We start from the raw sequence: 13,988 nt of genomic DNA on the forward strand, positions 1-13,988 counted from the left end.
CTTGAGTTCTAGGTTTGTGTGACAAGACGTCGTTTCTCTCTCTGCTATCTTTAAATAATATTTGAGTTCACATTCAACTAAAACCATTGTGGATTTTCAGTTCCTGTTAGGTTCTTGAGACTGGTGGGCTCCAGAAGCTTCCTTCCAGTTTTGTCTGTTCTTTCAGGCCTTTTTATCTTTGCCCCCCAGCCCATCCTCTGAGGGTCCCGGCTGGAAGTGTCCCTGAAGGGGCCCTTAGGAATGGATAACAGGTGCGTCCGAACACGCCAGCTTTTGATCAAGCCATCACACTTGGTTACAATTTATTTAAATAATTTGACTTTCAGGTTATGGGGAAGGTATTGGTGACATATCATCTCAGACACGGATACGCTGGGTTTTCATGATGCATAATCCTGCTGAAAGGACTTTAATCGTGATCTATCTCTCTCTTTAAGTTTTTTCTTTATGTTCCAGTTGGTGAACATGCAGCGTGGTGTTAGTTTCAGTGTTCAGTACAGTCATCCAGCATTTCCCTACATCACCCGGTGCTCGGCACGCCACACGCCTCCTTGATCCCCATCGCCCGTTTCCCCCATCTCCAGCCCCCCTCCCCCCGGGAACCATCAGCACCCCCGTCCCTTTGCTCTTTTGTTTTGTTTCTTAAATTGCACATACGAGCGAGATCATATGGTGTTTGTCTTTCTCTGACTTATCTCACTTAGCATAATACCCTCTAGTTCCATCCACATTGTTGCAGATGGCAAGGTTTCACTCTTTGGTGGCTGAATGGTATTCCATCGTGCATTACACCCCATCTCCTTTATCCATTCATCAGTCGATGGGCACTAGAGCTGCCTACACAGTTTATCGTAAATATGCCGCAATAAACATGGGGTGCACGTACCCCTTTGAATGAGTGTTTTCGTATTTTGAGGGTAGGTGCTTAATAGTGGGATTACTGGGCTGTAGGGGAGTTAGACCTGGTTTTAACTGTTTGAGGAAACTCCACGCCGTTCTCCAGAGCGGCTGCACCAGTTTACGTTCCCACCATCTGAGCAAGAGGGTTCCCATTTATCCACATCCTCGCCCACACCTGTTGTTTCTTGTGTTGTTGATGTTAGCCATCCTGACAGGTGTGAGGTGGTATCTCAGTGTGGTTTTGATTTGTATTTCCTTGACGTGAGTGATGTTGAGCATCTTTTCATGTGTCTGTGAGCCACCTGGATGTCTTCTTTGGAGAAGTGTCTGTTCGTGTCTTCTGCCCATTTCTTCAATGGATTATTTTCTTGGTGTTGAGTTTTTTAAGTTGTTTTGTTTTATTTGTGTTTTGAGAGAGAGAGAGAGAGAGTGTGTGCGCGTGCCAGCAAGGGAGAATCCCATGCGGGCACCATACCTGGTGCGGAGCCCATCTCTGTGACTGTGAGATCACGACCTGAGCCAAAACCAAGAGGTGGGCGCTCAACCGACTGAGCCACCCAGGCGCCCCATAAATTTTATTTATTTAAGTAATCTGCACACCCCATGTGGGGCTTGAGCTCACGGCCCTGAGATCAAGAGTCACACACCCTCTTCCTACTAGGACAGACATCCCTGTAAGTTCTTTACAGATTTTGGATACCAGCCCTTTATCCAATACGTCATTTGCAAATGTCTTTTCCCATTGCGTAGGGTGCCTTTTAGTTTTGTTGATTGTTCTCTTCGGTGTGCAGAAGCTTTTTATTTTTATTTTTATTTTTTTTAATTTTTTTTTTCAACATTTTTTATTTATTTTTGGGACAGAGAGAGACAGAGCATGAACGGGGGAGGGGCAGAGAGAGAGGGAGACACAGAATCGGAAACAGGCTCCAGGCTCCGAGCCATCGGCCCAGAGCCTGACGCGGGGCTCGAACTCACGGACCGCGAGATCGTGACCTGGCTGAAGTCGGACGCTTAACCGACTGCGCCACCCAGGCGCCCCCAGAAGCTTTTTATTTTGATGTCGTCCCAATAGTTTATTTTTGCTTTTGTTTCCCTTAGAAGACACATGTAGAAAAATGGTCCTATGGCCAATGTCACAGAAATTGCTGCCTGTGCTGTCTTCTAGGGTTTCTATGGGTTCAGGTCTCGCATTTAGGTCTTTCATCTGTTTTGAGTTTGTTTGGTCTGTGGTATAAGAAAGTGGCCCTGTTTCCCTTTGCATGTCACTGTCCAGTTTTCCCATCACCATTTGTTGAAGAGACTGTCTTTTTCCCACAGCATGTTCTTGTGTCTTTTGTAATCATGATCTTTAAAAAGTTGAGTTTTGGGGAGAAAGAGCCTGAAGTCCTACCAAGTAATGCTTTTACTCAAAGGAGTCGAGAGAGGCACAGAGCACATTGAAATAACGGGGGGGGGAGGTACCCCAGGGGAGGCGACGCTGCTTGTCTGGGAGTCATTACAGTGGAAGGTGGGTGGAATCTGTCAGAAATGTTCTGGGTTGGAGAAGGGAAAAGGTTGCTGCTTAAATACCTAACCGTAGTCCGCGGTAAGCACCACACCTCCTTAGGTGCCCATTCCGTCTTCACCTGTGCTGGTAGGCCGTGGTCGTGCCTGGTTTTAAACATTGCTTATCTAAGGCTCGTAAGAACAGAACTTGGTGGGGACGCGATGTATGTGGTGACAAGCTCCGAATTTTAGCTCATTTCTTGCAGCTCTGCTAATAACCTTTGCTTTACTTAAAGGGTATTGTCAGGGTATGATTATGCAGGCATCCTTGGGTTTCCCAGCCATGCTTCCTTTCCGGTTTTGGAAAACGTACCTCTGCCACAGGCCTGTCCAAGGGAAGAGAGGTCTTGAAACCCGAGTTAATCCATTTGGGTGAAATTTTAGGCAGAAGATGAAGTTCTTGGCCGAGGCGCCTGTGGGTGTGGTTGTCAGTGTTGCAGAGCGAAAAGCCCCGTCTTTGTTCTGTCCTGAGAAGATGACGAGGGAGGGGCTGATTACCAGGCGTGGCCCAGGGGTCCTTGGCGGCCCGTTCTCCACTCAGAGAGGGCCAGTTGCGAGTTCTTCCTGCCTCAACTGTTGAACGAGTCTTAGGGGGAGGTTCAGCTCCTTTCCTACCTTTCCATGATCATATGGGCCAAGTGTCTCCCTGCGGGTCCCAGACAGCCGTGGTGTCATCGCACCAGTGGGCTTGCCGGCTGCACTTAGATGTGGTGGTGCGGGACCTTGGGTTGAACCGAGGCAGCCCTGGAAAATGCCCGTCGTCTGGAGGTTGGCTGGTTGCCCTAGAAAAAGCACGTGGAATAAAAGCCCAATTTGGCTTTCTTGCCCCTGGAGATCCTGAGGTTGGCCGGCTGGCTGGCTTGCCCTCCACACACCCTCCCACGAGGGGTCCCAGCCTAGGTGGAAACAGCGCGGCTGAGGAGACCGGGCGATGGCTTTGTTCGGCCACGCGGAAGCCGTCTCCTTCCCACACCACGGATGGTGCCTCTGGGTCACCGCGCCGCAGGGACATGACGGGGCAGAGCAGGACTCGTGCCCCGCTTGGAGACAGACCTCCGCAAGCGGAGGGCAGGCCCAGTGAATGGTGACAGGAGCACACGCGGCCTCTTCGAGCACCTCTGCTGGGTTCCTGCCCTTGTCCGTGTCTGGCTGCGCCCCGCCCTGTAACTGGCAGCTTAAGTGTCGCTTCCTCTCCGTGGGCTCTGCCTCCTCCCCCGACCGTTATCCCTGGCTGAGGACTTCGTTGTATTTGCACAGTCTGAATTTACGGGGTCATTCCCCCTCCCCTGCCTCTGGAAATACACGTCCCGTGAGTCCAGAAGCTGCCTGGCCGGCTTGTCTGTGTCTCGCCAGAACTGGCCTGTTGTGGGCAGCCCCTAACTGCCTTCTGAGCAGAGAGGTGAAACCCCCGTTACTTTGGGGTACGTACCATTGAAATGTATAGTGGCAGCGGGCAGAAGGAAGGTCTGCCCCGGAGAGCCATTCGCACAGGGCGGCTCCTGTACTGGGTGTCGGTGACCAGCCCTGCCTGAGCCCAGTTGGTAGGACCCGGTGTGGACGACCGTCGGCCTGTCTGGGAGCAGCTGCTCCTGGCCTCCTCCTCCTGCTCGTGTCTTGGTCCCAGCCCTCCGTCACTCCCCGCTGGATCCCCGCTGCAGCGTTGTCCCTACCAAGATGCCGCATTGGCGTTCCTGTGCCGTATCCCCTCCCTCTCCCAGGCCCGGGTCTCTGATGGAGGGGGAGCCAGAGGTACGCGCTTGGGTCTGGAAACAGCCTGCCTTCGCTGGTCCTTTGGCTTGGTCCCCTTTAGTCAACGCTTGCAAAGTCGCCTCTGGCCTCACGGAAAGCATCCATCCCAGAGGGGTGTTTTTCCCCATTGCTTACAAGCCCTCTCATATCACAAGTGAACCACCTGGATGTTTTGTGAGCGGGAGATGCGTGGTTTGGCTTCTACCTCGAGAATCTGCATTCGCCGTCACCCCTAAGGCTCCCTGTCCAGAGGCCCCTCCTGCACACCTGCCACCTCCTCCCTGCAGCCCTCCTGGCCTTGAGTTGCCAGAACAGCTGAGTGGGAGAGTCTACAAGCCAAGTGCTTTCTCGTCTTCGTGATGCCTCGTCCTGCCTTTTCTCCTCTCTTAGATGTCCGGTCACTGGGACTCGTGACTTAATATGCGGAGGAGTAAGCCCTTAAACTTCTTTTGCCTAAACCACACAATTTGTGCCCAAGATCTTGAATTACCTTTATATGTGTTTGGTGTGCTCCCAAAATAGCTTTCAGATGCAGATATGTTTCTGGAAATGCTGCTTTGCTCCTGTGGTAGGGGTGGGATTTTGCACACGGGCACCCTGGCTTGTTTGTGGAGTGGAGGCTGAGGGTCCCCGATGGCCAGTCCCTGGGGAGCCTTATTTCGTATTGAATCAGCAGTCTCTCACTTGCTCCGGAAGCCACACTTAACCCCGGCCCTACCTGTGGCTCTGTCTCTGCCTGGGCGTCTCTCAAAAGAGTGGGTGGAGCCCGCAGAAATGGACCCCTCTGTGTGAGGTTCCTTCCTCCTGCACCTGCCGAGTCTGGCCGTGACCATTCCTTCCATCAGGGTTCGAGGAGCGCTCAGATTTGTGGGTCTTCGATTTGCCTTTCCCGGCAAGTCCTCCTCTCTTGGGTGTGTCCGTCCTTCCTTCTGCTCATGTATTTGGTTCTGGGTTGGTATCTTACCTGCCATTTGGTTAATAGAATTTGGTGTCATCCATGTGGAAAAGGGTGGGCTATGTGTTTTGTTCCAAACCTGCTTTTGTCGATCGCTCTCACGCTGGCAGTGTGGCCCTTCAGACCGCGGGACAGCAGCCACGTCCCGTCCCCAGTGGACAGTCCACGGTGCTCCTCTCGGGCCCCCACACGTACAAAAATCCTTGGAAGTGTTTTCTTGGCAGGTGGTATTTTATATTTTCTCCCGTTTAAATCTACCTGTTCCTTTTATATCTAGATACATAGTATCTGCTACGAAAGGTCTCCCTCTGGTGGCTCAGGGTTTTCACTCTGCAGGGGCCCTGCTCTCCTCTGCTGCGTGGCCTCGCGGAAGCCCAGGAAGCAGCTGCCTGCCCCGCATTTGAGGAGAGTCCACACCAGGTCAGGCACATAGAGAGTGCAGGCCCCAGTCCTTACCCTGAGCCGGGGAGTCCGGGAGCTCTGAGAGTGGACAGGTTTCCTTGCTCATCTGGTGGCAGACCTTGCCCGACACGATGCGAGGCTCTTTGTGATCATGTGTTTACCCCTCGTGTGGCTGGTCGTGCACCCCCCCCCCCCCCCCCCCCCACAGAAGGATGACCGCATCCGCTGCTGTTCTGACCCCTGCTATATCGCCTTCTAAAACCAAACTCTTCTGAATTCCTAGACCACATCTGGCCCCAGGGGTGTTGGGTAAGGGGTCATAGACCAGGATGGTCACCCCCATCTTACAGATGCAGCACCTCTGGCACGGTGTCCATGCCCGCCGCCCCCCCCCCCCATGGTGCCGTCACGTGGTGCCCACTCACCTGCCTTAGTGCAGGGGCTGCTGTGGCGGAAGTGGCTTCTTGTGTAGATAATATGCAGGCATTGGTTTGTTGTTCTGTTTTGTTTTTATTAAAGCAAGATAAAGACCTGCACGGAGATGCCAAACTATGCTACCGTTGTCTACAGTCAGGGGTTTTTTTGATGTTTATTCTTTTTCTTAGATGAAAGTCTTTTTTTTAAATTTTTTTAATGTTTATTTTTGAGAGAGAGACAGAGTACAAGTGGGGGAGGGGCAGAGAGAGAAGGAGACACAGAATCCAAAGCAGGCCCCGAGCTGTCAGCACAGAGCCCGACGACGCTGGGCTCGAACTCATGAACCAGAGATCATGACCTGCACCGAAGTCGCATACTTACCCCCTTGAGCCCCCCAGGCGGCCCGTACATGGTCCTATTCGGCATATCGCCTCCGAGGTAGTTTTCCGCTAAAATCATGACCACTCTTGAGCGCTCACTGCTCAGGTTTTCTGTGAGGCACCACACGGAGCACCGTGAGCGCAGCGCCTGGCACGGAGCAGCCTGTTCTGCTGGAGGACAGACAGTCCGGCTCGAGTGGGGCCTGTGTCCGTGGTCACACTGCCGGGATTCAAGTCCAGTCTCCCCCCGCAGTCCTATTTTGTAACGCCGGTAAAGTGCAGTGTGCCCTGTGTGTGTGTTGCCCTGAGTGGGCACTGGTAAGGAAACACGAGCAGCCTGGTGTCCCTCAGTTCTGAAAACTCCAGAGAACCTGGCCCACCCCCTGAGTTCCACGTGGGGCTGTTAGTCTGTCCCGGGTGGGGGTCGCCGAGAGCCTCACGGGTGGTGTCCCAGGTGTGCACCCAGCAGGTTGTTTCTGGCCGGACCCCTAGGGCCTCTCCTTGTCCTCTGCTCTCCGCTGTGTCAGCTTGTGGCCCTGTGACCAGGAGGTCTGAAAGACACACGTGATGTGACAGCCGCAGACGACTGAGTGGTGTGGATTTGGCTGTAGAGACGTCGTTCTTGACCTGTGTTTGCATGAGACTGCACAGTTGAAGTCATTTTAATTAACCATCAGTTGAAAAGCCATCGTACTAAATAAATGAATGGTTAGTTGAAATTTCAGCTGTTGGGGTGCCTGGGTGGCTCCGTTGGTTGAGCGTCTGGCTCTTGATTTCAGCTCAGGTCATGATCTCACAGTTTGTGAGTTCGGGCCCTACGTCAGGCTCTGTGCTGACAGCTTGGAGCCTGCTTGGGATATTCTCTCTCTCTCTCTCTCTCTCTCTCTCTCTCTGCCCCTCGCCCACTCTTTCTCTCTCAAAATAAATAAACTTAAAAAAGAAAAAAATTCACGGTATTATATCGCTGAGTGGTCTATTCATCGTTCTTGTTTGTTTTATAATTAGAGAAGAGACCATACGTCCAGCACATGACAGGGAAGCCCTCTGTCTCCTTCCTAGTGGGTGTGGGGACTAGACGGCGGCAGCCAGTAGGTAGATGCTGTCTCGTGTTCCCTGGGTCGACGTTGCATCGTGTGTGCCTTACGTGTGGTTCGAGCGTTCTTAGCCCTGAGCCTTCCTGGCAGCCGCACAGAACACGGCTCACGTGACCGCTCGCCAGTCCTAAGATGGGCGGGCCGGTCTCCTCCCTGCTCTGGCAAGCATCGAAAGTAGCGGCTTTGCAGAAATGCCTCTTTAAATCTGCTCCAGTGCGCTTACTGGGAGCCCTAACCCATGCAGGGCCACCTCCTGGGCTCCTCAGCTCAACCCCTGGGCCTTGATTTCCAAGTAAAGCATGAGGACTTGAAGGGGTGTAACCTTTCAGAAGAGTTTTGTTTTCCTAATGAGAAAGAAGAACTGCCCTCGATTTGAGCAAAATAGCACCTGAGGTGTTAGTCTAGCAGCCATCGGCGTGGGAGCAGTTGTAAAGAGAAGGTGCCCGGGGAACCAGGGGGCTCGGTCGTCGAGCATCTGACTTGATTTCCACTCAGGTGGTGATCCCGAGGTTCGTGCTTCGTGGGATCAAGCCCCGCGTTGGGCTCCGTGCCGACCGTGTGGAGCCCGCTTGGGATGCCCTTTCTTTCTCCCCTTCTCTGCCCCGCCTCCTCAAAAATAAATGGGGAATTATCTTAAAAAAAAAAAAAAAAAAAAAATTCTAAAGGACCAGAGGAGAGAGGTGTTCCATCATGCCACAGGAAGCAAACACATCTCTGAGACCTAGGAAATCCTCCTGCGGTTGGACGTGGGGAGGTGGTGCTTAACGGGTATGGACTTCCACTTAGAATGTGAATATGTTCTGGAGATCTAAAAAAAATTCTTGAATAAATTATTTAATCTTTTATTTATCTATTTTTTAAACATTTATTTTTGAGAGAGAGAGAGACAGAGAAAGGTCGCGAGCAGGGGAGGGGCAGAGAGAGGGAGACACAGAATCGGCAGCAGGCTCCAGGCTCCGAGCTGTCAGCCCGGAGCCCGACGCAGGGCTCCAACTCACGAACTGTGAGATCATGACCTGAGCCGAAGTCGGACGCTTAACCGACTGCGCGACCCAGGCACCCCAATTATTTAATCTTTTGAAAGAAAGAAATCATTCTGTTGGCTCTTAAGGGATATAACTTTCAGGCATTTGTTCTTTTCACTATAAAATGCTTTTTTATTTTTATTGTTTTTAACGTTTATTTGTTTTGAGCGAGTGGGGGAGGGGCAGAGAGAGAGAATCCCAAGCAGGCTCTGCACTGTCAGCACAGAGCCCAACGCAGGGCTTGATCCCATGACCGTGAGATCGCAGCCCGAGCCAACATCAACGGTCAGATGCATAACCCACTGAGCCACCCAGGTGCCCCATAAAATGCTTTTTTAATAAGTAAATATTTTTCAGGCAGAAGTTACACAAATATTTACGCTTTAAAGATAAGCCATCCTTGGGGCGCCTGGGTGGCGCAGTCGGTTAAGCGTCCGACTTCAGCCAGGTCACGATCTCGCGGTCCGTGAGTTCGAGCCCCGCGTCAGGCTCTGGGCTGATGGCTCGGAGCCTGGAGCCTGTTTCCGATTCTGTGTCTCCCTCTCTCTCTGACCCTCCCCCGTTCATGCTCTGTCTCTCTCTGTCCCAAAAATAAAAAAAAATAAAAAAATAAAAAAATAAAAAATAAATAAAAAAAAAAAAATAAAGATAAGCCATCCTAAATCCAGGGTTTGACCTTAGTATTTTTCATTCAACAAATGTTTGCTGACCATTTGCTATAAGCCCAACACTGTGCTTGGACCGGTGTCACAGTCCTGCCTGGTCTGAACCCCTGTTCAGTCAGGCGGGACCGTGGCGGCCGTGACCCATGCTGTGAGGACCTGTGGTGAAAGGAGCCGGGGTGGGGAGGTCCTGAGGCAGGAGGCTCATCCACCGTCTGAAAATGAGGTGAGCCGCGTGTTAGTGGCGGTGGAGAAGGAAGAAGAATGCGGGCTGGCTTCTGAAAGGTCACTGCCAGGAGGGCCCGTGGGGAGTCGGGAGGGAGTGGGGCACCAGTAGGGAAGTGGCTCCCAGACCAGGCGGCACTTTGGATGAGGGGGGAGACGCTTTGGTGATCCCCATACCCTGCCCTGTGTGACCCCTTGGGTTGACTGTCCTAGGGCATCCTGGACAGGGTAGGACGGGCTAGGATGGGCCAGGACAGGGTAGGACGGGCTAGGTCGGTCCAGGACAGGCTAGGACGGGCTAGGACAGGCCAGGACAGGGTAGGACTGGCTAGGTTGGGCCAGGACGGGCCAGGACAGGTTAGGACTGGCTGGGATGCGCCAGGACAGGGTAGAGTGGGCTAGGACAGGCCAGGCCAGGCCAGGTAGGACAGGCTAGGACAGGGTAGGATGGGCCAGGACAGGCAGGACGGGCCCAGCCAGCGTAGGACAGGCTAGGACAGGCCAGGACGGGGGGGGGGGGGGGGGGGGGGGGGGCAGTGAGGAGCTCCGTCCTGGACCTCCCACCAAAGATGTCAGCAGGGCACCTGCATACCCGCTTTGGGGCTGGGGGTGACCCCTGGGGATGGCGTCTCAACTGAGGGGCACAGGGGAGTGTCTCCAGGTCCGTGGTGACCGAGGCCCTGGGATAGCGGAGGCTGGACAGGGCTCAGAGCAGTAGTCCAGGTCATGGCTGTTCTTTGGAATTCCTGGGGGTGAAACCCACCCAGGCTTTGGTGTTTGTAAAGCTCCCACATTACACCAGTGCTTGGCAGCCAAGGTAGGAGCTCTGGCTTGAGAAGGCAAGGTTCTGGGTCTGAGCCTGACCTCCCTCCTCCCCACCCCTAGACTCTTAAATTAGAGGACGTTGGTTTTGAGTTTTAAGAACAAAATATTTTGGCTTATAAATACCATTTAAATGCACAGAATTCTAAAAGTGTGAAGTGTAACCGTTTTCTGCCCAGCATTGCTGCCGGAGGGAAAACAGAGAAGCCTGCTTTGTACTGAGCATTACGTACTTCACGGAGCGTTTTTACTTGGTGTTTTGTGTCACGCCTCGACCTTGTAGACGAGCTCTGGCGTATCCCCATCGAGGTTTGGAAAACTGACCTGAATTGCCAAGTGGCCAAGACACCAGTCTCGTGAAAATACCCTTTCTGGTCTGGGGAAGCCGTGCCTGTTGGTGGACGCCCTCCACCTCCCCTCTCTCGTTAAGGTGACTGCCTTTTAAGTCCCGTTGTCCTCTGTTTCAGGATGACGATCTGGAGGAGGGCGAAGTAAAGGACCCCAGTGACAGGAAGGTGAGGCCGCGTCCCACCTGCCGATTCTTCATGAAAGGTAATTGTCTGTGGGGCCTTGTGTGGTCTTGGCTTTTCCTGGGACTGTGGTGGTGGCTCAGCCCTGCCCAGTGCCTGGAAGCCTGTGCAGGGCTGTTCTTGGGGCCAGACCGTGACCGTGGCAGGGTGGCACCGTCCTTTGCTGGTCCTTGCCTCCTTTGACTGACTTGGAGGGGCCAGCCTGGCCGTTTCCACTTTGTGGCTCCAGGCCCTCCCTCCGTGACAGCAGAGCTGTGACCATGCCGTTTATGAGTAGTCCTTGTCCTAAGGCAGACGCCCCGGGCACCCGGGGCCCTACCTCTGTACGGAAAGTTGCTGCTTGTTTGCTAAACATATCCAAGTACATCCTTCATTTGGAATGGATTTCCAAATAGCAAAGAGATAGCCTCTGAGTGCAGCAAGGTCGCTCCCTCCCGGAAGGTGAGTGGTGCAAGCCACGTGGCTGTGACAGGTCATAGACTAACACCATGGGTGACCTGGAACGGCCGCGAGAACCCCAGTCCGTAAGGGTCTCGCGGCCACGCGGCGGTAGTTTGGGCCTATTCCTTGTAACTCCGCCTTCTCCTCGGACAGGTAGGAAGGTGTCTGTCTTCGTCTTAGCCTCGCTGGCCCTGGGCGCCCTGCTCACTGGCCCGGCCCGCGCGTCTGCTCTGAATTTCACAAGAGCTTCCTGTACTTCTTTTCCAGATGTTGGGACAGCGTTGTCCACTCCTCTTCCACCAATATCACATTCCATACCACTCAGAGGCCAGGTTAAAGGTACAGAGTATACGGTTTTCCCTCTCTGCTCCGGAGGCCAGACTTCTTTCTCCTGGATCCAGAATGCTGATGTGCAGCCAGAAGGAAGGGGGAGGCTCTGAGGGGCAGAGAGCGGTTGTGGATCCCAGTTCTTAGTGGCGCTCGATGAGGCTCCCGGGACCTTTGCGGATTGCGGGGGGCAGCGGTGGGGGGTGGGACAGGAGGGGCACGGTGGAGTCCCATCTTGCCGAGAGGACAGGCTCTGCACTTGACTGGTCCTCGGAGGACCCTCTGCCTAGACCCCCCAGGGTGACGTGACGCAGAGGGTGCTTGGGGCCTGGGTCGGCTCACTCCTCGGGGTGTGGGCTCCTAGCCTGTGCCGTTTACCTGCACGGTTTTGTTTTGTTTTGTTTAAGTTTCTTGATTTTGAGAGAGAGAGAGAGAGAGAGCAGGTCGGGGAGGGGCAGAGCGAGGAGCAGAGAGAGAAGCCCAAGCAGTCTCTGAACTGTCAGCACGGAGCCCAGCACGGCACTCAGGGCTCAGACTCACGAACCGTGAGATTATGACCTGAGCCGAAGTCGAGTCAGACGTTTAACCGACTGAGCCCCCCAGGCGCCCCACGTGCGTGTTGCTTCTGCCAAGTGGAGATACTTGGACTCGTGAGTTAGACACGCCCGTGATGGGTCCTTTGCACAGCACGTGCTCTGTCCTCAGGAGGGTGGCTGGCGGTTGTCTCGTGGACAGCATAGTCACCCTAAGGACACGGATGAGTGTGTGGTATGTTTTAGAAAGTAAATTCTTAACAGTTCTTTACAAGCTTTAGTATTTGAAATATCAATATTTCAGAAAATTTTGAGCAGAAGACCTCTTTTCCATAATTACGTGGGCGTAAATGGTGTCAGCCCGCCGAAACTCCTCACGGGGAGATGCACTTACGCACATACGTAGATGCGAACGCAGTCATTTCCGGTTGGCACCGCTGTGGAATCGTTCAGAAGCCTGGCCGGCCCGTCGGGACTAGCCGCGGGCTTCCACGTCAGGAGGCGGCACCGTCCGTCCGCGCCGCGGGGGCTCCGGTCCAGGTCCTCCCGGGGGTCACAGCCCTGAGGTCGTTTCCGGAGCTTAGCGACAGAAGCACACAGACCGACGGAGTTGGTCCCGTGTTGGGACCGCGGATGAGCGTCCTCGGAGGTACCTCGTGGCACGCACAGGGCACCGTCTCCGCAGACGACTCCAGGGCCACATGTCAGTGGGAGGGAGGTCCCTCCAGAATGCTCAGCTCGGGTTTCAGAGCCCAAGGCCAGCGGCAGGGCTCTCTGCAGAGAAATCTGAGGCTAGTGGCACCCGGCCTTCTCGGCAACTTGGCTGGGCAGAGTCAGTAACTTGTCTCAGCCTCGGTTTTTAAGTATACATTTACCTTTCCCCCTGGATTGTTGAGTGACTCTGCGGAGAAATGGGATACAGCGTAGGAAGAAACGGTTGATTCTTTGGGTGTGCCAAAACACATCTCTCGCTTTTTTTTGAGCAAGTTTTTGGGTGAAAATGTTTTTGCTTACCTGCAATTTTATAAGCTTGGTGTTCCATTGAGACAAATCGTGTAAGTTCCCTTCAGGAGCAGGAGAAGTCACTTTAAAAATAAAACCGCGTTTGTCGCTTTTGACGAAGATGGGGAGAAAGGGGACCTTCACACCCTGCTGGTGGGGACGTGACCTGGTGCACCTGCTGGAAGACAGTCTGGTGCTTCCTGAGGACACGAGCGTGTAGGACCATACGTGACCCCGTCGATTCTGCTTCTAGATCTCCACCCGAGAGAGATGAAAACGTACGTCCACCCAAAAACTTGTGCGCAAATGGTCGTAATGGCAGTGTTCGAAACGGCCCACGAGCGCACACAGCGCCGTGTCTGTCAGCTCATAAATGGTCAGACAGCGTGGTCCATCTGACGGTGGAATATTACTCGGCCACAGGAAGAGTGGAGTAGTGGGACCACAGCACGGATGAACCGTGAGGACGTCATGCCGAGCGAAAGATGCCAGACACGAAAGGCCTCCTCGTGTGCAAACTGTCCAGGATAATCCACGGAGGCGGGAACTGGATTAGCCGTTGTCTACACTGAGGAGCCTGGAGGGAGGGGGAGTGGCTACGGGCAGTGGGGGCAATGGCTAATGGGCGCAGGGTTTCCTTCTAGGATGATGGTTGGACAACCTTGCACGTATGTGCTGAAACCCGCGAAATTGTTCGCTTTAGATTGGGACATTACACGGCATGCAAGTTATATCTTAATGTGAGGTTTCTTCCTGAAAAGTTTGTTAGTTATAGTTCTCTTAAAAGATACCCCCGGATTAATCATTCATTGCCCAAATGGGTACATTGATATCTGTGACCATTGGCAAGAAGACACAGGAATATAGGTTGAAACATCTTTAAGCACCAGTACTTTGTTTACGATAGGTTTCTACCTCTGGTGTGTTTGTGTTAAGTCATCGAGATGGGAAGCTCCCCCTACAGTGATGGAAATAACAT

At 53.3% G+C, this 13,988-nt stretch overlaps 1 protein-coding gene across 3 annotated transcripts in view; it reads left to right on the plus strand.

Moving 5' to 3' along the window:
* Window positions 1–13,988, plus strand: part of ZC3H18 (zinc finger CCCH-type containing 18) — a 61,317-nt gene that overhangs the window by 8,752 nt on the left and 38,577 nt on the right. For 2 of the 3 annotated variants that reach the window (XM_058708762.1, XM_058708763.1), the window contains 2 exons: window positions 10,644–10,728; window positions 11,415–11,486. In XM_058708762.1, coding sequence (XP_058564745.1) covers window positions 10,644–10,728; window positions 11,415–11,486 — 157 coding nt within the window. The remainder of the gene's footprint in view (window positions 1–10,643; window positions 10,729–11,414; window positions 11,487–13,988) is intronic. The other variant, XM_058708764.1, reaches the window with a different exon arrangement.

Source organism: Neofelis nebulosa, chromosome 17, assembly GCF_028018385.1.
Source record: "Neofelis nebulosa isolate mNeoNeb1 chromosome 17, mNeoNeb1.pri, whole genome shotgun sequence".
In the NCBI taxonomy this organism is placed as follows: domain Eukaryota; kingdom Metazoa; phylum Chordata; class Mammalia; order Carnivora; family Felidae; genus Neofelis; species Neofelis nebulosa.